General features: G+C 35.9%; 1 protein-coding gene across 1 annotated transcript in view; it reads left to right on the top strand.

Moving 5' to 3' along the window:
• Positions 1-26,091, top strand: part of usp43b (ubiquitin specific peptidase 43b) — a 100,589-nt gene that overhangs the window by 12,223 nt on the left and 62,275 nt on the right. The window contains exon 3 of the mRNA XM_056453474.1: positions 22,814-22,923. Coding sequence (XP_056309449.1) covers positions 22,814-22,923 — 110 coding nt within the window. The remainder of the gene's footprint in view (positions 1-22,813; positions 22,924-26,091) is intronic.

Genomic DNA, 26,091 nt, shown 5'->3' with positions numbered 1-26,091 from the left:
CTTTTTAGCACAAAGACGCTATAAAACGCCTACGATTTTCTGCCTTGGGCACCATGCTGATTGTCTCTTTTTGAACTCAACTGATCTCAAATGGTTATCAGATGGTGTTTGATGTTGTTGGTTTTGTTCAGTAATTAATAATTTGTTTAGTGACACAAATTGAAACTGCTTAGTGAAGACGAGACTTTGATTTTTCTGTAAAACAGCTCATTTAATCAAGAGTATGGTGGCGCAGCGGCAGATTGTCGTTAATTGATGATCTTTGTGTGTTTGTGTCACGAGCCGGTTCAGTTCCTCTGGCTACGCCTGTGGCTACAGCCTGCCTTATTATCTCTGAGCTGTACTTTCATCTACTCTCTGTTGATGCCCTTTTTGACTCAACTTGATCCATTATTAAAAGCCCACTTTTTTCTTTCTTTTAAGATATGTTCCCATGCAGGCACATAGATAAAGGCTGGTGGTATAACTCTATAAGTACATGGGATATATGCTAGTCTCAAAAGTCATCACAAGGTCAAGTGAATGAAACAGCAGTATGTAATTAAAAGTCAGTTTTGATGCATGCTATGTGTCAAGCTGCTGTAGAGATGTGTTTTGTTTTACCTGGAGCCAAACATTTGTATGACAACAGTACTACAGCCATTACAAGTACCATGGTATCTATCGTGTGATAAAGTGAGCCTTTGAATCCCTATTCTTTACACGTACAAATACACCTCAGAAACCATTTGAACATCAAACTAGACCACACTGTTTTGAAAAGGTGAAGCAACGTTCCCTTTTAAAGTTAGTTCAGACCTTTTAGCTCAGACCTTTTAGCAGAGATTGAGAAGTCAGAAGTTAGCTTGTTGATGAACATTTGTAAAATACAGTTAAAGTATTATAATAATAAAAGTAGTAAAAGTAAAGTAAATAAGTAAAAGTAAAGTAATAAAACTTAGCAAATGCTTAAATACCATAAAACACATATTTAATTTAATTAATTAATTAATTCTCCCGGTTCTCCCGATTAGTTGAGAATTATCTTTTGGGGCCAACTGCTAATGCTTAAATATCATAACACACACATATACATATATATATATATATATATATATTTATTTATTTATTTATTTATTTTTTATTATTTTTTTTTTTTCCCGTGTGTGTGTGTGTGCGTGCGTGTGTGCGCGTGTGTGTGTGTGTGTGTGTGTGTGTGTGTGTGTGTGTGTGTGTGTGTGCGTGCATGTAAAGGTAACTTGGTAAACGGGTCAGAGTACATACAAAAGGAACAATAACAGTCACTAAATGAAGCAAGTAACTTATATAAGGAGTGACAACAATGCTAGTGATATAATGATAGTAATAATGACAGTAAACAAGCAAGAAAGGACAACAGTAATAATCATTAACAACAACCACTACAATAATACTAATAATACAAATAAATCCCAAGTACTACACCAACTACTACTACTACTACTACAAACAGTTTCTAATGCTACAACTATTACTACTGCTACTACAGCCACAACCACTACTACTCCTACAATGTGTACTACTACTGAACCTATTACCACGACTACTACCACTGATACTACTACTACTACATCTACTACTGATACTACTACAGGAATGACTGCTACTACAACATCTACATCAACAACGTCTACTGCTTCTGATACTACTACACAGACAACAACTACTACTACTACGACTACACATCCACTACTTCTGATACCACTATACCAACGACATCTACTACTACAGATACTACTTCAACTACTTCAAAAACCCAAACTACAACTTCAACCACTACTACTACTACTACGACGACTACTACGACAACTACAGCAACCTGAATAATGACAATGGTAGAGATACTTGTAATAAAGATAATGAGGAGATAAAACACATATTTAATTTAAGTTCATTCATTCGGCTTAGTTCCTTATTTATCAGGGGTGGCCATAACGGAATGAACCACCAACTACTCCAGCATATGTTTTACACAGAAGATGCCACTCCAGCTGCAACCCACTACAGGGATTTTTAAAATTTTATTTAATTTTATTTAATTTTATTTTATGTGCGATAAATTAGAAATATTATACATTTGTATTCAGTTTATTTTAAAAAACTTGCCAATGAACTTTTTCTCATTTAAAATTAATTTAACTTGATGTCCCAAAATAACTTAAATTTAAAAAATAATAATACAAATATTATTATATTAATTTAAACTGCAGTTTTCTGGTGTTTAATTTGACATTTAAAAAATAGTTTCTATTTCTATCCCAATCTTTAATATTCAACTGCCCTGTAATGCAAACTCCATACAAGATACCAAATGAGACCAAAGTAATCAGTCTAATTCTGCTCTCCGCTTTGGCCGCCCACCCACACTTCTACATTTCCGTTTTGGATTCAGAGTATCTGGAGTCAGGCTGAGGTCACAAGCATGGGGGGGGGGTGCCTCAAAATGCCCTCATTTTGGAGTCAGTGCACATGCAAGGGTGGCAAAAACTCCTCCATACCAGCGAGCCTGAAGACACAGCAAGAGCCCAGTGGACATTTTCAGACTCGCTCTTCAACACATACATTATACATGTTCTAATGGAGGCTGACAAGAGCATGGCTGTAAACAAACAGCTCGATCGCTCTGCTTTACCATCTCTCCTTGCCTCACGGACAGACCCATAGGCCAGTGATTTTTGGCATTCCCTTCGCCGTGTTTACTGGGTATCACTCTGGAAACAGAACTGGTGTGAAGCCATCTCTCAGCGGACTGAAAGGAGGCTTTTGTGAACGAGTGGATGAAAGAGGCGCTTGTTCTGGACATATGGACTGAAGGAGAGCGATAGAGAGAGGTGCAAAAGCCCCCCTGCAGCCCTGAAATTCATTTACAGTGATGCCATTACCACTGGCTCCAGAATTCTTACCACATTACACATTGTCTTTCGTTTATCTGGCTGCTTATCACAGAGACTCTGAAGATACATGTACAACCATCTGTCCATAAATGATGGCTGGATTTCATGATGCAGCATGTCAGAATTAATTGTCCAACATTCATGATTTCTCTTGCCAACATTGGCAACAAGTTGAAAATTAACTTTTGGACCCAACTGCTAATTAAATTTTCAATGCTAAATGGAAGTTAATGAAATATTAAGTAAAATAAATTAATTAATTACAATATAATAAATTCTCCAAACCACTGATTATATGCAGTAGTTAGTTTTAATATTTTAAATATGTTTGTGAAAGGTTTACTATTCTATCCCATTTACAAGATGTCTTTGGTGTCTCCAGAATGTGCCTGTAAAGTTTCAGCTCAAAATACCCATCAGATCACGTTGCAGTGGACCATAAAATTGCTGGGATTTGGATCCTATATTAATGTCAGGAAACTTAAAAAAGAGACTTGTTGTGTTTATTTTACCCCAATATGACAGTGAACACACTTTACCTACCTACAAAGTTCTGTACAAACAGCTTACAAAAGTTGATTTTCATTATAGGTGCCCTTTAAAGTATTTTAATTTTGTTTTATTTAGTATTATTCTTGTTTTAAGCTTTAAGTTTAGTTAAAGGTTTACTGTTTAGTTATTTATTTAGATTTAGATATTTTTAGTTTTAAAGGGCACCTATTTTACCCCTTTTTCAAGATTTAGGACAAGTGTCTGTAAAGTTTCAGCTCAAAACACCCAGCAGATTATTTATTATACCTTTCAGAATATTGGCATTTTCTGCTCTGAACACAATGTAGCTGGTTTTGTGGCTTGTGCCTTTAATACTAGTTCCCCCCGCCCACCGTTTCCACGTGCCTGTCAGAGTGTGCCTCAATCTCCGCCTCAGCTGTGTCAGATAAACTGCACAGTGACAGACATAAACGAAGCAGAAGGAAGCAGATCTCACGTAAGGTTTGTGAGAAATACTAAGAACGTTCCCAATGATTATTTGATGTATCTGTTGTGGAGTTGCAACGATGAGTCACACACAATGTTGTTACAAAGTTCTCAGTTTTTTTTTTTACTTTGTACTGTTTTTACTGCAAATGTGACAGGATACACATTAATATACACAAACCTTATTTAACGTCCACAAACCGGGATTGCACATGCAGCTGTGGTGATAAAGACGGTAAAATCACTGAAATTCCTTACAAACATACACTGTTTTAAAAATGTTTTAAACTCATTCTTGATCACATTTGATGATCATTGATGATCACAGAGCGCTGAACAGATCTTTTAATCCCAGTTGCTTTGCGCACGTCCTGTCTTGTTGATATGATTATACGAGTTACTATGAAGACATGTTAATACGCGGCTGTCAATAAAATCGGTGGGCGGGGAAATCGCACTCCTACTGTACATCAAATTGCGGTGGGCCTCAAAATGCGGGGATTTGGATCCCATTTTAACGTCAGAAAATAAAAATAAATAAAAAAGAGACTTTATATTACTCCAATATGACTGTGGATGCACTATACCTACACAGTTCTGTCCAAACATCTTACAAGAGATGATTTTCATCATAGGTGCCCTTTAAGTTAACATAAAAATAAGGAAAATGTATATGGCAATAAGCTGAAATATTTTTAAATAATAAAAGGAAAGAAATAAAGAAAAGCACTGAAAATTGAAGAAAGAAAGAAAGAAAGAAAGAAAGAAAGAAAGAAAGAAAGAAAGAAAGAAAGAAAGAAAGAAAGAAAGAAAGAAAGAAAGAAAGAAAGAAAGAAAGAAATCCAATGAATTTCTAATGAATCCAGACCTTGATAATGCTAGTTTGTGAGAGTATGGGACTGTGAGTTTTTATTTTTTCAGTCTCTATACAGATATAACACAAGGTCGTGGCACCTGCAGATGTTTTCTGTGGACTTGACCAGTAATGCAGATGAGTCAGGGTAAAGGAAGCTCCTGCAGGACTTCTGCTGTGAGGAAAACCACCTGCTGTGAAACATCTGCACGACAAAGGGCTCGGTGGTGGATGTCAGGGAGTTTCTGAAACTACCCAGGGAGATTAAAGTAATGCAGTCCAAACCTCAGCAGTACACTAGGCTGTCCAGAGAAAAGTCAAAGCTGAATTGTCCTGCCTGAGGTGTTCAGCTTTACATCACACAGCTGATGTGCTGATCTGCTTGAGGCTCAGGCAGATTTCAATTCTGTCACATATACACACACACATATACATATATATATGTGTGTGTGTGTGTGTGTGTGTGTGTGTGTGTGTGTGTGTGTGTGTGTGTGTGTGTGTGTGTGTGTGTGTGTGTGTGTGTGTGTGTGTGTGTGTGTGTGTGTGTTTTTCATTTTTCATTTGACAGGAATGTCTGATTGTGTGTGGATTCTTTTGAGCTGGTGTTGGAAATCTATATATATATTGTAAATATATAAATAATAAAATTTCCCACCATAATTAAAACCTTTTTGTCATGAGCTTTGCAATGACAAATATAATAGTAATAATAATAATTATTATAATAATAATAATAATAATAATAATAATAATAATAATAATAATAGAAATAATAATTATGGCAACGCAGTGGTGCAGTAGGTAGTGCTGTTGCCTCACAGCAAGAAGGTCGCTGGTTCGAGCCTCGGCTGGGTCAGTTGGCGTTTCTGTGTGGAGTTTGCATGTTCTCAAACGCGTTTGCGAGGGTTTCCTCTGGGTGCTCCAGTTTCCCCCACAGTTGAAAGACATGCAGTACAGGTGAATTGAGAAGGCTAAATTGTCCGTAGTGTATGCGTGTGAGTGTGTATGGATGTTTCCCAGAGACGGGTTGCGGCTAGAAGGGCAGCCCCTGCGTAAGACATGTGCTGAATAAGTTGGCAGTTCATTCCGCTGTGGCGACCCCAGTTTAATAAAGGGACTAAGCCGAAAAGAAAATGAATGAATGAATAATAATAATAATAAATCGTATGATAGTTTTATATTTAAAATGTGATCATTTTTATAATGTGTAATATATTAATATAAAAAATTTTGAATACTCTATAAGTACACATATATACATACATGCATATACAAGAGTTCTGTCTGGTTCTCGATACTGATTGGCTGGTAGCAGTGAGATATTATAGTAATATCAGCACTCGTACAGCCTCTTCACCCTTGTGTATTACTCACCCCATGCGAGTAGCAAGCAGAAGACCACAGTTTAAAAAATATTGCAGCTGTTGAACAACACAATGGACTTTTAAGGCTTTTTTAGGCAAGAATGTAGTTGTTCAGATTGCAACCATGCAGTTTTTTTATAGTGCCTATTTTAAATATTCATAATTTCTGAGATTCAGTGCGTTGGCAGCTGACAAAAATGAACCGTGGCCTGAGTCGTGGCTGGGCACCGCAGACAGGCACCAACTTGCGGCGCCGGTGTGTGTACCCTGATAGAAACCTATGTTTAGAATTCTAAAATGTATGGCACTGTGTGGCGCTATGCGGGGTTCTGGTGTGTGACCCCCTTAAGTTGGTCTCTCTCTTTTGTATTTTGTAACGCTGTATTTATACATAGTAATCTGGGAGTGTTTGCTTTGCTCTGGCACTTTCGGGGTTAATTATTGTGATATCTTAATTGCAGCAAAGAAATACTGGGAAATTTATGCAGACTGATGGCATTTTATGTTGTTCAACCTTATAATCTTAAAATGTCAGCAAGATCACCTGTTCTGTCATTATTTTAGACATTACACAAGAGAATCATCCAAATACTAGTTCTAAAATGACGTTTCTGAAGTAGCAACGGTTTCTGCTGTTCTGACATCATCTGCAGATGTGAATGAATGGCGCAAGAAAGTAGTTCCTCTACAAAAGGGTTTTTGAGACTCTCCGTCAAACTCTCGTAGCAGTGCGATATGGCTATATATCATCACTGGTGGGACACTAAGGCACTCGGCCGGCAGCTCGAGCCAATGCACGCCTCCCACCAATGCCGATATTCAGTACAGCCATTTTACACTGCCACTCATATGATATTGCTCATATATTAAATAGACAGGCATATAACAAAAGAAAAAATCTATAAATTACAGTAGGTAAAAACAGAAGTCCAGATACTGATTAATAACATACATATCACATATTAATTATCATTTATAGAAATTATTTTATTTATTACTTTTACAATGATTAATCAAATATATTTATGAAGAAAGTGTATTGACATGTTTTATTTTCTGATATTTACTGCATCAAGCTTAACTAATGAAAGAAATTTAATTTGCAAGTAGCTCAAATTAAATGTTAAAAAATGAAAAAAATTATATTGAATATAAGCAATTTGCCCAATTCAATAAAGCTTTGAGTTCCCAGTAGGATTGTAATACTCAGATTTGTGTGGAATAAAAGAGAAGTGCCATTACTAGCCGGTCTTCCCTTCATTACAGTTTATTTCCCTTTTCACAGGTGCCTCGCAGAGGTAAATATGCTTCATGAAGTGCCCTTCATTATTATTCATTTCACATTCCCTCAGTTCTCACTGTCGATGTCTGAAAGGAAATAAACGCTGCTCTGCATCCAGTTCTGAAAGCTTGCCAAGAGCTCTTCTCCACGGAGGACTAGCTTTTCTTTCCCTGCTCTCTTTATCTCCTTCTCTCTCTCTGTGTCTCTTTGTGTATTTGCCCACTGGCATCTCCATAGAAACTAGCACAAGGTATGAAGCCAGAGTCTCGCAGCATTGCTGGATGAATTGTTGGCCACCTCTAGGGAAAGACACAGAGGCAGAGAGAACTTTGAAAGAGACACAATCTTTATTTATTTATTTGTATTTTTTTGCATACATCCTTATTGGACTCTTTCTATTTTTAGCTCCTGCTTAGCGGAGCTTCACTTCCTCTTCCTAAACAGATGGGGAGATTGTCTGTTTGCACAATGTTATTGATCCGTCACACTAATGAGATCTAAACACCTAAAATCTTCATCTGGAGCATTTTATCTGAAAACAAAGCAAACAAACACACAGGCAGGACAGGGATGCTCTCATAATCAGGGCTCGTTTTTTAATACAAATTAGGATTTTAAAGATCCCTTGGTTTTAAAGAGTTTTCTGGACTAAGACATTATTTTGGCTATAATTTTGTTGGAGTCTGATTACAAAATCAAAATGTAATCAAATGCAGTGGACAACTGGTTTGTTTTAAAACCTTATCTGCAGAAAACAAGGAAACATCAAGATTTTTTCTCTCAAAATCATTTACACGTTGCAATTCTGAAGTCTTATTTTTTACACTGAAAAACTTTTACACAAACAACTTCTTGTCTTCCGTCTAGCACAAACGTTTATTATAGATCCAATAGCAGTAGGAGTAAAAATGAGCAATAATTGGCTGAAACTGATGTGGCTGCCAATATATTAAGTGTCACTAATACTGCTACAGTCTCTTCGTGTCTAACTTGATGGCTCATATACTTAGGTAAGTTGTAAATCAGTTCGGACTGTACTAACTCAGCAGACACACAACGTCATAAGATGTTAATATTAAGTTAGATTTAGGTCACCAGCATGTAAACACAATGTTATTTTGACATCCAATAATGACATGAAATGACATTGATATTTTGTTGAATTTAGGTTGTGTTGCAAAGTGACTAAAATCCAATGTCGAGCCAACATCTTAACCAACGTCATATTGACGTCAAATACTGACATTTATTCTTCAGGTATGGCCACCAAAATCCAATGTCTGATAGATGTCATATTGGTAACATCCACACAACGTCAAGCTGTAACATCATTAGACATTGATATTTTGTTGTTTTTAGGTTGCGTTGGAAAGTAACCAAAATGCAACATCGGTCCGATGTTGGACATTGACGTCAGCCTGACGTTGGGTTCTGACATTAACCCGATTTTCATTTCCAAACAAAATGCAACGTCCCAACGTTGGGGTACAACAGCAATCTGCTGGGAAGGCTCTATTCCGTTGTCGAGAGTTTGATTTACAGGCAGCCTGCCCAATCGTATCTTTGACATCCATCTTTGACACACCTCTCGGGAAGTATGCTCAGTTATTCTGTGTGAATGGGGAAATATTAAATTCTACAAAATTGTTTGCCAAGTTTGCGATTCCATTTCATATTAGGAAACAACAATAAAATTAAACAACAGTTGTCTCTTCGGTTTCATTTCTAAACGTTTGAGTCACACAACATCTGCAGAAATTCACATCTGGTCCCAGCCCCTCCCCCAAAGAAACGTCAGTCAATAGCGATCAATGATTAGCTCCTGTACTAGAAGGCGGGGCTTCATTCACCATATTGACCGTTACACTTTTCCCCTTTTAAATCTATATGAGTGACTTGTCTTGTGTATTCTAAAGTCTTTGTTAAAACACAACATAAAAAATGACATGTAAAGCATCATTTGATGAAAAGAAGAACTAAAATACTGTAAGTAAATATTCATAAAAAGCCACTATGCAACTATGTAATCCCACGTCACTGCTCAAGCCAAAGACTAGTTCTTTGCTAGAGGAAGGAGGTAGATATCATCTTCAGTTAAAATAGTGTTTAGATCTTGTAATTACACTTGACTAGTGCACATGAAAACACTTGAATGAGTATAAACAGTGACTCTGTCCAGTCAGCATATCTTCACTGACACTAGTCTTTCAGTCCTTCCCCTGCTTACATTCTGACTGAGCAATGCTAACATTAGCAAGGCAAACATCCACAGCTGCAGACACATCATTTAACAACTGTCTCTGACAGACTGACAGCACACAATTATTTTAATTAAAAGCCTGCCATGTTTTACCACAGTATATTTACATAGTTAATGCTTAATTGCCTGAAAGGAAAAATGCAAACAAAATCATGCAAATTACATAGATTAACTCATTAGGTATTCTGTTTGCTCTGCAAATTTTATAAGAAATGTTGAGGGAAGTTTGCAATGTATAAATCACCAAAGTACAGTACCACCATAAAAAAAATCTTTTATATTGTTCTACTGATCAAAGAAAGAGTTCACCTAATTTTTGAGGGCCCGAGGATGAGTAAATTAACTACAATTTTTCTTTTTTGAACTATCCCTTTATGCAACACTTCAAATGCCTGTATGTCTTTGCATTAAATATAAAATAAAATAGACTGAAGAAACACAATATAACTATTGTACTTGATAGAAACAAGGCAGTCATTCTAATATATAGGCATTCATATTATATGTGTGGCTAAAATCTACAGATTTCTCTTTTTTGAGGAGTTTGAAGCTGAATGAACATTATGTAATTTTCCATGTTACTACTAGGTCTCCCCAGCTTTAAATAAGTATTAATCTGGTGATATTTTTAAAATAAGTTTTAAGAAATACAGTAAAATACACATTATTGTTTCATTCATTCATTTTCTTTTCGTCTTAGTCCCTTCATTAATCCGGGGTTTTCATAAAGTCTTTAAAAGGAGACCAAGTTTTCACCAAAGTGTTGAAGATTGATCAAGATTTATCATTGGTTGAAGAGACCAAGTTTAAATCTATTCTCAAAGTGTTGAAGATTGGTTGAAGATTGATCATTTAAGTTGCTAAGTTTTTAAAATATGTTATTTTCATGTCTATGTTCAAAAAGTGGGGGTCGACATTTAAAGGGTTTGAGAAGGTTAACTAATGTAAAAAAGGGAAGAAAATGTAAAATAATAATAATTATTATGTATCAAAAATAAAAACAAATTTATGTTCCAAAGTTTTAGTAGTACTTAGGGCTGCACAATATTGGAAAAATCTGAGATTGCGATTATTTGTTTTACTGCGATATATGTTGCGATGTTAATATAATCTCACCTGATGACTTAAAAAAACTCTATTTGGAAATATTTTATTAATTTAAATCAACTGGGATGAAGTCTTTTTATGCAGTGGATGTAATTAATTACAAGCAAAAAAAACGTAATTGTGCTTTGGGGTGTTTTGGTACAGAAATTGAACAATCAATATCTTTTATAAAGATATAAGTCAATTAATAATATCTTTATGTTGTAATGTTTAATAAATAAACTAATCCTGCAGTGTGACTATTGCAGATAAACGCATTGCGAAGTCAGTGCTCAAACAATATACTATTCAGCCCTCCTAGTACAGCACTTTTCATCATAAATTTGTAACAGCATATTTACTTTTAAATTTATCTTAACAATTTTAAAGTACACTAATGATTCTTTTAAATAAATTTCAGAGTTTGATCATTTGTTAACTGATACATTGCATTTATGCATTTTTCAAGAGATTGCACAAGATGTACTCTGCTCACTAGCTAATCCTCACAGAATAGCTTTGGCTACTATTTTTCAAGCTTTCTATTGTAAGATGAAAGCGATTATAGAGTCTCCTGTAGGCCATAAGCAGAGGTGCCATTGTTCATCCTCTCCATCTTTTAAAAGGGATATTTTTAGTTTGGAGCCCAGCAGGTAGTCTTTCTCTGAGGAGTGGGAGGTTCATTATTCATTAATGTTTCCGGTGTACGTGTGACCATTTGTGTGTCTCTGTTTAAGCTGTAAAAGGCTCTTTTTGCGTATCTGGGCCACACTGCGCCGTGGCCACTACAACAGATGCACTGAATTCATCCCTCTACAAGGTACACATCCATCTGTCTGATCAGGCCTGTGAATTATTCATCTTCATACCATTACTGTGACAGCATGCATTGCCTGTCTATACTTTGCATGTACTTTCACAACATCTTCACAGAAAAGTGCTGTTTCCTTGACAAGCATATCTGATGACCATCAAGACAAAAGAAGTGCTTAGCATCTGGACAAACTAAACACCGCTGATAAAGTCTCACTTTGGCTGATATTGGCAGAGGATAGAGAAAGTGTTAATGACTAAAAGAACAAATGGGGGAGTAAAAACTGCCTGCTTCACCTATTTGCTAATTTAAAACGTAATTTCTCCTATTCATTTTTAATGTCACAGTGCTTTAATTAAAAGGCGATCCGTGCAATCTTGCAGAAATGCACTTATTGTGTATATGCTAATGATTGCAGAATAAATCTACATACTGGATTCATTTCAATTTCTTAGACTAGCTCTTAGACCAAGTTTTACTCCATTAATTGCAATAAACCTAAAACTTTAAAAGAATTTTTAAAATGTTAATAAATATATGCCTTCTTTCATAAGGCTGTCAAGTGCCAAAAACATCATAAAGAGCAAAAGTTGTCCACATGACGAAACTGACAAAGTTAAACCAATTTTTATTCATTATATCTTATATTAACTACATCATGACATTGTGATTAAAACAACTGTTAAAGGGCATTTTGTCACCATATTTGAATTGGTTTCCGAGTACAAATATCTTGGAATTTTAATTGATGATACATTTTTTTAGTTCTTACATTCAACAATTGGTTAAAAAAAATTAAGGCTTCTATTTTAGAATTAGGCGATGCAGTGGCGCAGTAGGTAGTGCTGTCACCTCACAGCAAGAAAGTCACCGGTTCGAGCCTCGGCTGGGTCGGTTGGCGTTTCTGTTTGCATGTTCGCGTGGGTGTCCTCCGGGTGCTCCGGTTTCCCCCACAGTCCAAAGACATGTGGTACAGGTGAATTGGGTAAACTTAATTGTCCGTAGTGTATGAGTGTGAGTGAGTGTGTATGGATGTTTCCCAGAGATGGGTTGCGGCTGGAAGGGCATCCGATGCGTAAAACATTTGCTGGATAAGTTGGCCGTTCATTCCGCTGTGGCCACACCGGATTAAAAAAGGGACTAAGCCGAAAAGAAAATTAATGAATGAATGAATTTTAGAATTAAGAACTGCCTTTCTTTTGATGCGAAAAGGAAGCTGGTTGATGCAACATTTATGTCGATATTGGACTACGGTGTTGTTATCTATATTAATGCTTCATCTCAGAGTCTGCATGCATTGGACATTGTTTACCATGGTGCACTAAGACTTATAGCTAATTTTAAATCTCTTACTCATCATTGTGTGTTGTATACTAGGGTAGGTTGGTCTGCCCTGTCCATTCGTTGGCTCAAGCATTTGCATACCTTTGTTTACAAATGTATATTGCGTTTACTCCCATCATATCTACAGAATTACATATATTAGCTATGGCCTTTGGTCACATTTACTGTCTGTTCCTAAAGTGCGGACTGAGATGAAAAACAAGGCTTTTAAATATGCAGCACCTTTTGCATGGAATAATCTACAAACAACATTGCAGTTTAAAGAGTTGATTTCACTAAATGCTTTTTAAAAGAGTATAAATGGTTTAGAAATTGAAACACAGGTTTGTAGATGTTTTGAATAGTTTGTTTGCCAGTGTGATTCATGTTAACTGTTAATTGTTTTTTTATTTGTTGTCTGTTAGACCCATGTGACGTGTACTTGGCCTGGACGCTCTTGTAAAAGTGATTTTTAATCTCGATGCGTCATTCCTGGTAAAATAAAAGTTCAAATATTCAAAGCAAGCAACAATTCAAGTTCCTCACATTGTTAACACAGCAATTTCAATATTGCAGCAGATGATAAATATCGTACGCCCCAAGCTCTGCTGCTGTCCTAAACTCCCCAGAGTGTCAAATCATTAAGACATTTATTATGCTTTAAATTAAAATGTAACAAAAGCAAAGTGAAGTTTTATTTATTTATTATTTTATGTTAGAAATATGCCTCTGGTCAGATTTGACATATTTTTGTGATTCATATGTTCAACATCTAAATCCTTAAATCATTAAATCATTATTGAATTCAGCATGAGCAGAAGTTGCTGTTACATTCCCTATTATGATCAATATCTATGTGTAATGACTTTGAGGCAGAAAAACAGTGCTGTGCTGGATTACATTTAGTCAGACATTGATTGTCTCACTGAATAGTTGTGGTTGGCTATTGGTTTATCTCAAGTGATTGATAGGCCATCATCCCAGTAAATATATCATCACTAATAAGATGCAGCTGAACAGGGAAGTTATTTGAATTTACATAAAAATAATAATTTATACTATGCATAACTCACTAGATTATTCCATTCAAAATAAAGCCTAATTTTATAGGGGGTCAGGAGAAGTGACCCTCATTCTGGTTAGGAAGCAGTTAAAGATGAAGCTGTCCTAAACACACTTAAAGGCTCCAGATGCCACACATCAAAGTGCTGTCGACCTGCCATTTTCAAACGCCACCTTTGGCACCGGGTGCATTTGGCTGTGTTTCAAGCAGCCTGTGCCCTCCTACTCCAATTGGACCAGTTCACTCATCCACAACCACCTCTATTTAAAACAACGATCACATTGTGGGTCCACCAAAACCCTTTGATGTTGGTCTCGTTCTTCCTGAAGCATGAACAATATATTGTACCGCAAGATCAAGATCAGCTAGGCTTTTCATTTATCCTTTGACTTAAGCACAGTGTGTCTGACTGCACCATCCAGACTATGATTATGGCAAGGCAAGACTCACAGTGAAACTTTAGAATCTAACTTTATTTTTTTTCAGGCAAACTCTGTTTAATAAATGATTAAAGGGTTGATTGTAGTAAAAAGTTGACATTGTTGACATGTTGTATTGAATTTACATTAAAAAATCTTGTAACATGTAACGTGAGCAACATATTGTATTAAATAGCAAGAAATAACAGTAGTGAGGTACAACTACAGTAGCAGAGGCTGCAGGTTCTGCATCACTACTATGTAATGTCATGCAAACATTAACTTAAAATTAATGATGATTTAACTTAATTCAAAATGAATTCAATTAATTACAAATAAATAATTTCATAAATAAATACATTTATTAAGTTGTTCGTTAAAACATCTTGGCTAATATACAGTAGCACATTTTGCTTAATCTTAGTCTTGATAAGGCTGCACAATATATAATTTCAGCATCGATATCCCAATGCTTGTGTCTGTAATAGTGACATCATAGGATATGCAATGTTAAGATGGGATTACATTTGATCAACAATTGAAAATACATGGGATTTGTGGAGTCATTGCAAAGTATAACCATAACACAGTGAAACATTATCATTTGCATGTGTTTTAAAGGCATTTTAAGAAAGTGTAAAGCAATAGCGTAAATGTTTGTAACTTTATTGAAGAAACATTTTTACTGATTTATTAATAAAATGAAGACTATACAGTGTTATTTCACATTACATGATTAAATTTCTGTATCTGAATACTTTTTGACTCTCCGGAAAACTAAAGAACTGCTTATTTTACTACTGTTTTGCTCTATTGTAATTATTCTTGCAATTTTATTATAATTTTTTTCTACATGATTCACAACTTACAAAATTGACCCAACCAATCTAAATTAATGTTTGTTTGTTTTTTATGTTTGTTTCTTCAAGCCATCTGGTGAAATTATATTCATATAGCAGAAAAACAAAATATCACAATGTCAGATTTTTTGCAGTATCATTCAGCTCTAGTCCTGATGTTGACAGCATCAAATTTCTAAGATTTTTCGGCTCTATGAAACATTTTGTACAACTTGTTGTACCATTTTGAATGATTACATTATTTAATATTAGAGAAAGTGCCAAATCCATAGGAAAAAACAACAACAAAGGGACTTTTTAAAAGTTTGTAATAGGCTTAAATATTATTTATTTAATGCTTAAAAATGCGTATGAATGATTGTCAGCACGGGACAGTGTGGAGGAGAGAGGTGAGGTAAGATGGCGAGTCGCACACCAAGTGACCTTGGGCCTCATGTACGAAGACTTGCGTTGAATTCATACTAAAACATTGCGGACGCACAAAGCTGTAAATGTGCATACGCAGTAAAAAATTCAGATGTATGAAACACTGCGTACGTGGAATCCCACACATATTCTCTTTGTACAGTACATCCAAATTAACGTGAAACTGAGCGCACGTGCACGAGCGCAAAACCCCTTCATGCCTCCTACCCCTAATAAATATGTTAATGACTCTACTTTGGCAAAACCAAATGAAAAAGTAATGGCAAAAGCAAGCGAAAAGAGAATCTTTGAACGAAATGTGAATTGGAGGTGCTCCTATCGGAGGTAGACCGGAGAAAAACTGTGTTATTTGCAAATTTGTCCTCCGGAATTAATAACAAAAGAAAAAAATGGGAGAGTTTAGCTGATGCGGTTAACGCAGTGGAGTCTGAAGATCGCACTGTGAGTGAATTAAAAAAGAAATGGTCCGATGTAAAGGTGTAAAATGTTGTAGCATCTATTTAGGCTAAGAGCAAATAGCACACCTTGTTGGAATGAAACAAACACACACAAAAAATGCACGTACGCCAGACATGAAGTTGGCGTGGACCAACGCACATTCTCACGTTCATTTCATCGTTAGTAAATCCAAACATGAGTGTGGAGGAGGTATGACGGTATGAAAAATTTGGTTACCGCCCAAGCCTAGTTTGTAACAATATAATGTCAGGATTGGTCATGCAAATGACAGTAAAAACATGTATTTCAAAGTTTATTTTCCTATATTCTTTCAAAAGTGACTGATTGAATAAAATATGAAAACAGTATTGTGAAGTTTATAAACATTTACAAATGTCATAAAATGGGTGGCACGGTGGGTCAGTGATTAGCACTGTGGCCTCACAGCAAGAACGTCGCTGGTTTGAGTCCCGGCTGGGCCAGTTGGCGTTTCTGTGTGGAGTTTGCATGTTCTCTCCATGTCTGCGAGGGTTTCCTCCAGGTGCTCCGGTTTCCTTCACAGTCCAAAGACATGCGCTACAGGTGAATTGAATAATCTAATTTGGTCGGTGTGTGTGAGTGTAAATGTGAGACTGCATACTGTAGGTGTTTCTCAATACTGGGTTGCATCTGGAAAGGCATCCGCTGTGTAAAACATATGCTAAATAAGGTGGTGGTTCATTCCACTGTGGCAGCCCCTGATAAATAAGGGACTAAGCCGAACAAAACTGAATGAAGGAATGTTGTAAAATGGTTTGTTGCAAACCAGTGATAGACGTGTGAATTAAAGATAAAATAAAAACAATTTTTATTGGGTGGTATAGCTTTGAGATGATACACACATGGATTCTTGGACATCTGAAGTGCCCTATATTTTCAGCATTCAAGAATATGTGGATGGACACACAGAATACACTCATAAAAATTCATTAGTTGTATAATGCAGTATGTCACAGATGAATAAGTCTAAAGCTTGTGATGTTTTCATTGTCTGTCATCTCATTATATGAGAACACGAATACAAGAGCTTCATCTTCAGAGCAGCTTTGACAGTCTCTTTACCAGGATATTACCATTTTATGTGAGAAAATCTACTTTACTATCATATGAGAAACTTACAGCCTCTGAAAATATTAAAAAATAAAATATTTAAATTGTAGCCAGATTTAACACGCTAGTAACTGCGAATGTGTCTGTGAAGGTGGCCCACAGGTTCTCTCTCTCCAACAGCATGGTACACTATTTGAGTTATTATCAAGAGACACATTCTCAGCTAAGGGTCGGAGCATTTATCTTCTGAGACCTTCACACTCATTAACCAGGCTGGGCCAGGAGAAGAATTTAGTCAAGTGATAAGCCCACTTGTTGAATAACAGCCTCAAGTCTTTTCCTCCTTTTTGCTGTACACAGATAACAATGGAATGTGTATGAGTACAGGAGGGCATTTCATGGGACTTACTAACACAGCACTTGGTTCTCGGGAGACATCATAGGGCAACAGAGGGGAGAAAACAAATCTGAGGCATCAGATATAAATCTGATCTTGCAAAACTCCCAATGTACTATTAATTCCTTGTTTGTGGAGTTGAGGAATAATTAAAATTCCATTAGAGATCCTCTGGAGTACATTCTGCAGTAAAATTATAATGATCTCTTATAAGTTATTAGAGGCTTGACAGTCTAATTTTCAAAGCGGTTAAACTACATTTCCCATTTATTTCCATTCCAGTTCAATTTAAAAAAAAAAATAATGTCAGAAAAACAGTAAAGTGTTACAAAATAAAAAGTGCATGTCAGACAGTATATACAGTAAATTAAAATAAGTAAAAAAGCAACGATTAAGAATCAATTAACTATAATGAATCAGAACTGAATGACTAAGATCATATAGGCTTATCTGACTTACTCAATAAATTAGATGATTGAAGGTGCTGTATGCAAGTTTTTGACTATTCTAAAGCATAAAAACACCATAATATGTTTGCAGATCTGAAAAACAATGCTGAAGTCAGATATACTGCTTTGAAAATGAGCGTTTTGTATCGAAACGTCTGTCTTTGTTTTGGTTCTTTTAACCTGCCCAATGCTACTTTAGCCAATTATATTTCAGCACCCGGGGTTGTCTTGTTGGAAACCCACACATTTCATTCATTCATTCAGAAAGGCTCCTAAAGCATGTGTTTGTGTCTGAAATGTGACCTCCGGTGGACAGTAGCAGACTCCAAAATAAGACGTAGATTCAGAGTTTCACATTAGCTGATTATTAATTAGCAAATAATATAAATATTATGAACATAAACAGGTGAGCAGGTTACATTGTAACCCCGTGTCCTAACAACACGCTATGTGACAAGATTTGCAGTGATAAGCAATTTGGCTGTTTGTGATAAGCAATTTCAAAACATGTCAGAAATTTAAATACAGTCTTTCAGAAGCCCAGAATATGCACTCACTCATGAAATTGTAAGGTTTAGAATGTAATTAATACATATCATACCTCTTTAACATTATTAAATGTAGAGGATGAATCACTGATAGTGAGTCACAGTTCTGAAGTAAAATTTTAAACAGTTTATTTTATTTTCTAGATCTGAGGTGAACTATCTGCTGCTGTTTTCAGTAGTATGACAATAAACGTAATGTAAAATGGCATTCAAACTCACATTATTAGCATTTAACACTAAATAAAGCACATGAGGTGTACCTGAGGTGATCATTGTTTTCTGTTGTTCAGCTGCAAGAAATAGAAGCTGTTTCTAATACAAATTTGAGGTGCTGGTTAGAACAAAAACTCCTTTTAATATGGAAAATATTCCTTCTATTGCAAGCTGTTGCTTTTTTATAGAACACGGTTTAAATTAGCCTTTAGGCTTAATCGTCAGACTCGCTCCTGTTTGTCAATCTGGCAACCTGTGCTTGTGTTTGTTTTGATCCAGGAATGTAATACCTAGTTCAACCACTGTGTGTCAAACTTATTATTCAGAACAGAATTAATAATATGATTTATAACAAGCTGAAAATATGAAATAATAACAATTTATAACAAACTGAAATTCTCAGCCACTGAAAATTCATCAGCCAAAAATTTTATGCCATTTAATGAACCCTCTAATTTTTGTGGCTTCAGTTATTGTGGTACATTTTTAAATCTGGAAGCATAAACAACTTATGTTGAAATATATATCGATATTGTTCAATTTGGAAAATAATTATCGAGATTGCATTTTTGCCATATCACCCAGCCCTATATCAGGATATTAAGGATAAGCCAGTTGAGGATAAACCAGCATAATTGATCAGAACTGAATGAATCTGATCTTTTAGAATCAGCAGATACACTAACATTCATTATACTGTACTAAATCAGACCATTAAAGATGATCCAATTTACTAGAATGAATCAGGTCATTTAGAATGAACCGATTCATTAAACTAAATTATAATTATTCAAACCACTAATAAAACTCAAAGAATCAATCATTGAGGATTAATCAATTCAAGGACTTAAAATTATCATAACTCATGAGAGAGGACATTTTAGGAGAGTGGGTTTAACTGCAAAATGTACATCCAACAAATGTAAACTTAGTCAAATTTAGTTGATTTAAGTTATTCCCCAAAAATTGCTCTGTATTCAGCACAAAAAAGTATATGTACTAAACCCACAGGTTCTTTGAATAACATCAATGACGCTAATGAATCTCAAGCCTTTAGAAAGAGACAAGAGGATTTGTTTCTCTTTGTGCTCTGGAGTACCATTCGGCATAAAATGCAAGGCCCTAATTATGAGCTCAGGAGCATTAAGTAGCCTAGTGAGGGGGAAAGAGAAAAACAAGCGGTGGTATTAAACACAAGAGTGGTTATTTAAAAGAAGGAGAAAAGAAGAGAGATAAAGGCAGAACATTCTTCTGGAGGGCCAATGAAGTAAGTGAATGAACTATTATTTGAACTCTTGGGTTGTAAAGTAAGTTTCGATTGTGCACTAGTAAAAATGGAATTTCTCATCAGGAGTTTGACGTGTCTCTAAGATTTCACATGCAAAACATCTTTTCAAGCTTAAATTCCAAAGCTTTCATGTTGTCAGCGAGGGGGCAGACATGACTCAGCTGATGGCGAGGAATCGTGGGGAGTGTCTTTCTCAAACATTTTGCCTTGCCAGAAACCTTTAAAAATACCCAACCAACTGAATCGAACTGCAAAACTTTGATAAGGACAACATGCTCCCACATTTTACTTAAGCTCCTCGTAGAATGCTGACTTGTGTGATTTGCTTTTAGGGTAGTGTTAAAAGATTTTTGGCAAGTTTAAGAGAGAATTGACTTGTTATATTAGATAAATTATACATGTAAATTGGCCGGCCACTTTATTAGGAACAAATGTTTAAATGCCAATCTAATCAGCCAATTACAGGGTAAAGTCTAGATAGGATACACGGCCGGCCGGAAGTGCGATATGCACATTAATGTAGCAGCTGTATAACAATATTTAATATTTTGATTGGGGTAGATGTTAATAAAATACAATTAATGGGAAATTTAATAAATAATGTACATAATTTTCGTTAACTTCCGACCGCAACCATATCTGATCTAGCAACAACCAATTACAATCAATGCAACTTGGCATGTAGACATAAAACTGCTCCCTATCTACTATATAGTAAATCAGAATGATTCACTATATAGAAAGAAAATATATGAAAGAAACATGATTTAAGTGAGTTTGAATGTGTGATTGTTGGTGCCAGACGGGCTGTCTGAGATTTTGAGAAACTGTTGATCTACTTGGAGGTTTACTATACAATCATCTCTAGGGATTACAATGAATGAAAAAAATGCTAGTGGAGTAATGTTTGGGGGGGATTTTCTTGGCACTCTTTGGGCCCTTTAATATCAATAAGCTCTGTTTATACATCACAGCCTATTGTCATTAAGACCACAGTGTATTCATTTTGTATTGGCAGTGTAATGCATCAAGTTTGTTACGAACCATACACATTTTTTTGCATACATGTTCTTTCTGTCTCTCTCTCTCTCTCTCTCTCTCTCTCTCTCTCTCTCTCTCTCTCTCTCTCTCTCTCTCTCTCTCTCTCTCTCTCTCTCTCTCTCTCTCTCTCTCTCTCTCTCTCTCCTCTCTCTCTCTCTCTCTCTCTCTCTCTCTCTCTCTCTCTCTCTCTCTCTCTCTCTCTGACCTGTCATTTTCACATTTAGCCTACATTCGGAACACTATTGGCTGACAGGACTGCCAATCATAATCAACCCTGTGATGAGTCGTATTCTCTCTGCCAATCACGATCGGCGCAGACCTTTAAATCTGAAGCGGCAACGGAAAGAAAATAGCTGCTGTTGATTGACATTTGGCGTGTTGTCCGTTTTGTGGTGTTCGTATGTTTTAACTTTATACTATTGCTGACTGTGAGTAGACCCGTTTGAGCTATCTGTTGTTAAAGTTCTGTCGTTTGTAATATTTGAGCTCACAATAGATGTCGTGTGTTTTGCACATTTTAGCCCGCTAATGCGGGCTAACTTGCGATGACTTGCAGACATGGGAGTCCTGGAACAGCATAGTAAGTCAGGTGGCATACATGCATTGACTGCAAGATAACTGATGTTAGACACACTAGATAGTGAAGTGCTAAGTGCTAATTTGTATTTTTGTTTTTTAATTAGTGTAAGTTTAGGGCACTTTTTCTCTTCATATTGTTTTCTTATTTAGAGGTTTGGGAGGAGATTAGGGGAATATTATTGTCCTATTTCTTTCTTTGATTTTCTAGCACAACTTTCGGTTCCCTCTCTGGTTTGTCTTGGTTTTTAAAATTTATTATTATATTATTATTGTTTGTACATATTGTAAATTTATGGTTTGTGGGAGCAATCTTTAGCGGTGCTACCTTGTTTTGTGTTTTTCTTGCCATCTTTACCATTAGTTTAGTCTCTTGGTCATCTCAGTGTTACTCCTTTTAATTTCCTAGATATATTTCCATCAAGTCAAGCCAAAGTCACCAAATCTGAATAGAGCACATTTGGCATGTGTTAGAAAAGGAGATTCACATCATGAGTGTGCAGCCAACAAATCACAGTTTACAACATGTCGCAGTTTGCTTCTTGGGCAAACCTTTGATTTTATACAAATGATATCCGTTGTGAAAGTTGTTTTATTAAGTTTAAGACCGAATGAATTGTCAGAATAGTTTCAAGCTATTTATTAATAATGCATCCAAGTTTTTATTTGAGTTGTTAAAAATCCTCTGATCTTAGATATAATAGCTAAATCAAGCTATAAACAGATTACAGAAAGCACGTAGAATTGTTATCTAGTGTAGGTCTCTATGGTCATCACTTTGTTTTGTTTTTTTATGAAACATTTACACCAGTTTTACTTTGTACACCTGCTTTATTCTCTGATATAATATGTTTTGGTAAGCTGGTAGAGAAAGTATCTACATTCTTTATCATGTTTTTTGACCTTGAGAAGTGTGCACCAAGCCTCCCTGTGGTTTTTATCCTCCCATCTTTCTTATCAAGATCACAACTGAAAGTCTAAAACTTCAAACCAACTTTAAAGATGAGAGCACAATATTGGCTCTCAGTGTGTGGCAGAAACCAGCTCGATATCCACACCAGGACTCCTGGAACGACGAGGCCTTCTTGACTACACTATCTGAATGCCTATATGACCTTTTTGTTTTTGTTACAGGGTCAAGACGGAGGTGATGAAAAGCCTGGCTCTGATACCCTGAGCCCTCCACAGACACAACCTGGTGTACGCCACAGCTTTGTACAAGAGCACTTCCAGGCACAATACAAGTAAGTGTGTATGTTTTAATACCAGTGATTTATTCCTTTCATGGAAAACCGAGCGCATAACGTGATTTTTCAGACTTAAGTTGACTTGACTATGATCATTACTTTATTACAACTTGACCTTTAATGTTTTAAGGGTTGTTTCAACCATGAAATAAAACATACTGTAAAAATACTGCACATTTAAGTAGCACAAATTGGGCTTTTCTTTAAATTGCAAGCTGATATCCTTATTTTTTCATAATTGTGACTTTTAAATGTAAGTTTACATTTTATATCCCACTAGACAAAGTCACAGTTGCAAGGAAGTGTTTTGGCAAGAGTGGACTCCAATGCAGGTTAAGCAGGGGAAGCAGTATTTATTGTCAAGACTGGGGAAAACCTATAAAGTAGGGCAGAGCAAACAGCAGGCGAACATGGCATATGGATATTAGAGAAGCTCCAGATCTAATGGCTGTAGTGAGGACCATGCTGATGAATAAGCAACCTGATTGCCACTAGGCAGATTGCTATTTGAGCAGGTTACTGGGGACTCATGTACTAGTAGTGTGCAACGTATTTAATGTATTGTATCATTAATCAGTCATTAACAGGGCTTGACATTCACTTTTTTGATCACCAGCCACTGTGGCTAGTAGATTTCCAAGGTTACTAGCCACTCGCCATTTTCACTGGCCACAATTTTGTTGTTGGGGAAAATATATTTTATATGCATAAATTTGACTTGGACATGTTAAAATGACTTGATTTAGATTTTGTGTTATGTCCACATGCCTCATTCATTTCACGTTTTTTGTGTGTTGTGTATGAGCTTGCTCAATGAGCATGAGCAAATTGGTTGTGTTGCATTGCAATTAGTTTTTATTTCACATGACTTTTTTTAGAGCTCAAAATTAAGGATTTACCCAATTTATCTACGACCACACCAAAAATAAATAAATAAATGATTATTTCTTAGCCACAAATGTTAAATGTGTCAAAACAAGCAAAATATAGCTGTACATGCACTTTTCAATTCAACAAAACCTTTCTTTAAAAAAAATTGACTTTTAAAAAGAACTATTGTCATGTATCTAAAATATGCACAGGAAGCTGTCCTGGCTAAAGGTTCCAGATCACCAGTTAACTACACATGAATGGGAAGTTAATCTTGTATTAAAGCAATGTTAATGTAAAGGATGATAATTAAACCATATTAACAAAAAAATAAATAACCAAGCAAAAGAAAGCAGGTAAAAAAACATACTGTGTGTGTGATAATGAAAGGATGATCAAGTGCAGACAGTAAATTTTAGACCGCTTGCAAAAGGATATATATTTGTTTTAAATCTTGATCTATTAAAAGCAGCAGGACTGTGGGTGCATGATCATCGCTTTGTGTCCAGTCTATTTCAAAGAGAACCGATCATACCAGTTGCATTTCCATAGGCGCGATTTTGCTTTGCTCAATTAAATGGGAGTGCGCATGCTTTTTAACAATCGAGCGCATCACATCACCTGATCATCCTCTCATTCAGTATTCACCTGCTTTCCTTTGCTTGCGTGAACACAATTTTGTCAGTCTTGCAGCTTCTCATTTCTAAGATCACATGTGCACGAACATTGGGCCATCCCAATTGTCGAATCATGCTTTTAAGCTACAATTTAATTTATTTTCAACCAGCCAAAGTGGCTAGTAGGAGCGTCTGCCACAGCTGAAATCTACCCACATTTGCCGGGTTGACAGGTGTTAATGTCAAGCCCTGGTCAATAATCTAATTTAATCAGTAATCCAATCATCATACATTACTTTTTGCCTCTAAGAATAATTCATTGGTAGATTGCGAAACAAGGGGACCACATGGCCTACAAAGATAAAGCCATATGTTCAAACACAACAAAAACTAAGACACTGACAGGATTGTCAGAGCTGCCATGGCAAAACCTTGACAGAAGGTATATAAAATGGACAAAAATAACTGAAAAAAAAACGCAGAACTGAAAACTAAAAACTCAAAAGCTTGTGGTGACTAAACAGTTGTGTTGTTAGTACCTTCTCTTGAGTCTTTCAAGCATTCAGACATGCAATAGGTTAGCTGCCTTAACCAGCAATATATTTTACCAGCAACTAGAATTACTTATAAGACCCTGCTGGCTGACAAATTTTACCACTTAATTTTGTTGGTAAACATAATGGTTGTGCTGGACCAAAGTCACGTTAAACTGGTCTTTTTTTAGCATCAATAGAGAAGCAGATGAGAGTATGATGACTCATGACCAGTAACTTTCCAAATCTGGCAGCGTTAGCTCGCTGTAACCTGAGATGAGTCAGTTTATGTTCACTCTTGGAACATGGTTCCTCCTTTTCCCCCGGTCCAGCCAATCATCTGTGTTAACAAATATTGATAAAGCCAACAGATTCGCGATGCAGCATATGTCCAACTGCAGCAAGCTGTTCTTAGACAGAAGATCCAAGCAAACCATCACCATCAAGCAACTCTGATCAGGCCAGATGGTTTGGTTGAACACGAGGGATCTCCATTTGAAGTCTCCATCAAAGAAGCAAAGTCTCTGATTCAGTGCTGCATTTAAAGTTCTAAAATAAATACCTCCACTCTCTTTCTGCTAAGGCAAAACTCTCCTTTAGATGGACTCGCTTTATAGACAACTCAAGCCTTTCTTGATCTTTTTAAAAATCCTCATTTTGTAGGACACCAGTTTCCCCTGCGCCATGCTTTGCTACGGTTGAACTACAGGGTTGCACTACACAATATAAGATGAAGAGGAAATGGTTATTTTGTATGATACGTGGAACATTTTAACTGAAATCTGAATTAACAAATATACTATATTACAAATCACAATTAGGAAACAAATGTGTAACTTTGCTGATGTCAACAAAACATTCTACAAACTTCATTGCAGGTTTATTGCCCAAAAACATGCTTCTTTGAGGTGCCAAGGACTATAATTATACTGGTGTGAGAGATCCTATGCTAAAACGTTGAAGACAAGTGATTTCTTGTATAAAAAACAAACAAAAAACAATTATAGTGTGAAAAAATATTCTTATAAATGGGTCTAAAATTTATATTTAGCTGCATTATTATATTGCTTTATTTAATTCATATTTTGAATTGTGCTTGATTTTATTTAAGTTTAGTTCTCATTGCTAATTTATAAAAATTATTT

This window comes from Danio aesculapii, chromosome 3 (assembly GCF_903798145.1).
Source record: "Danio aesculapii chromosome 3, fDanAes4.1, whole genome shotgun sequence".
NCBI classification, from domain to species: Eukaryota; Metazoa; Chordata; class Actinopteri; order Cypriniformes; family Danionidae; genus Danio; species Danio aesculapii.
Note: the sequence above shows the minus strand (reverse complement) of the source record. Positions and strands in the feature narration are given on the sequence as shown.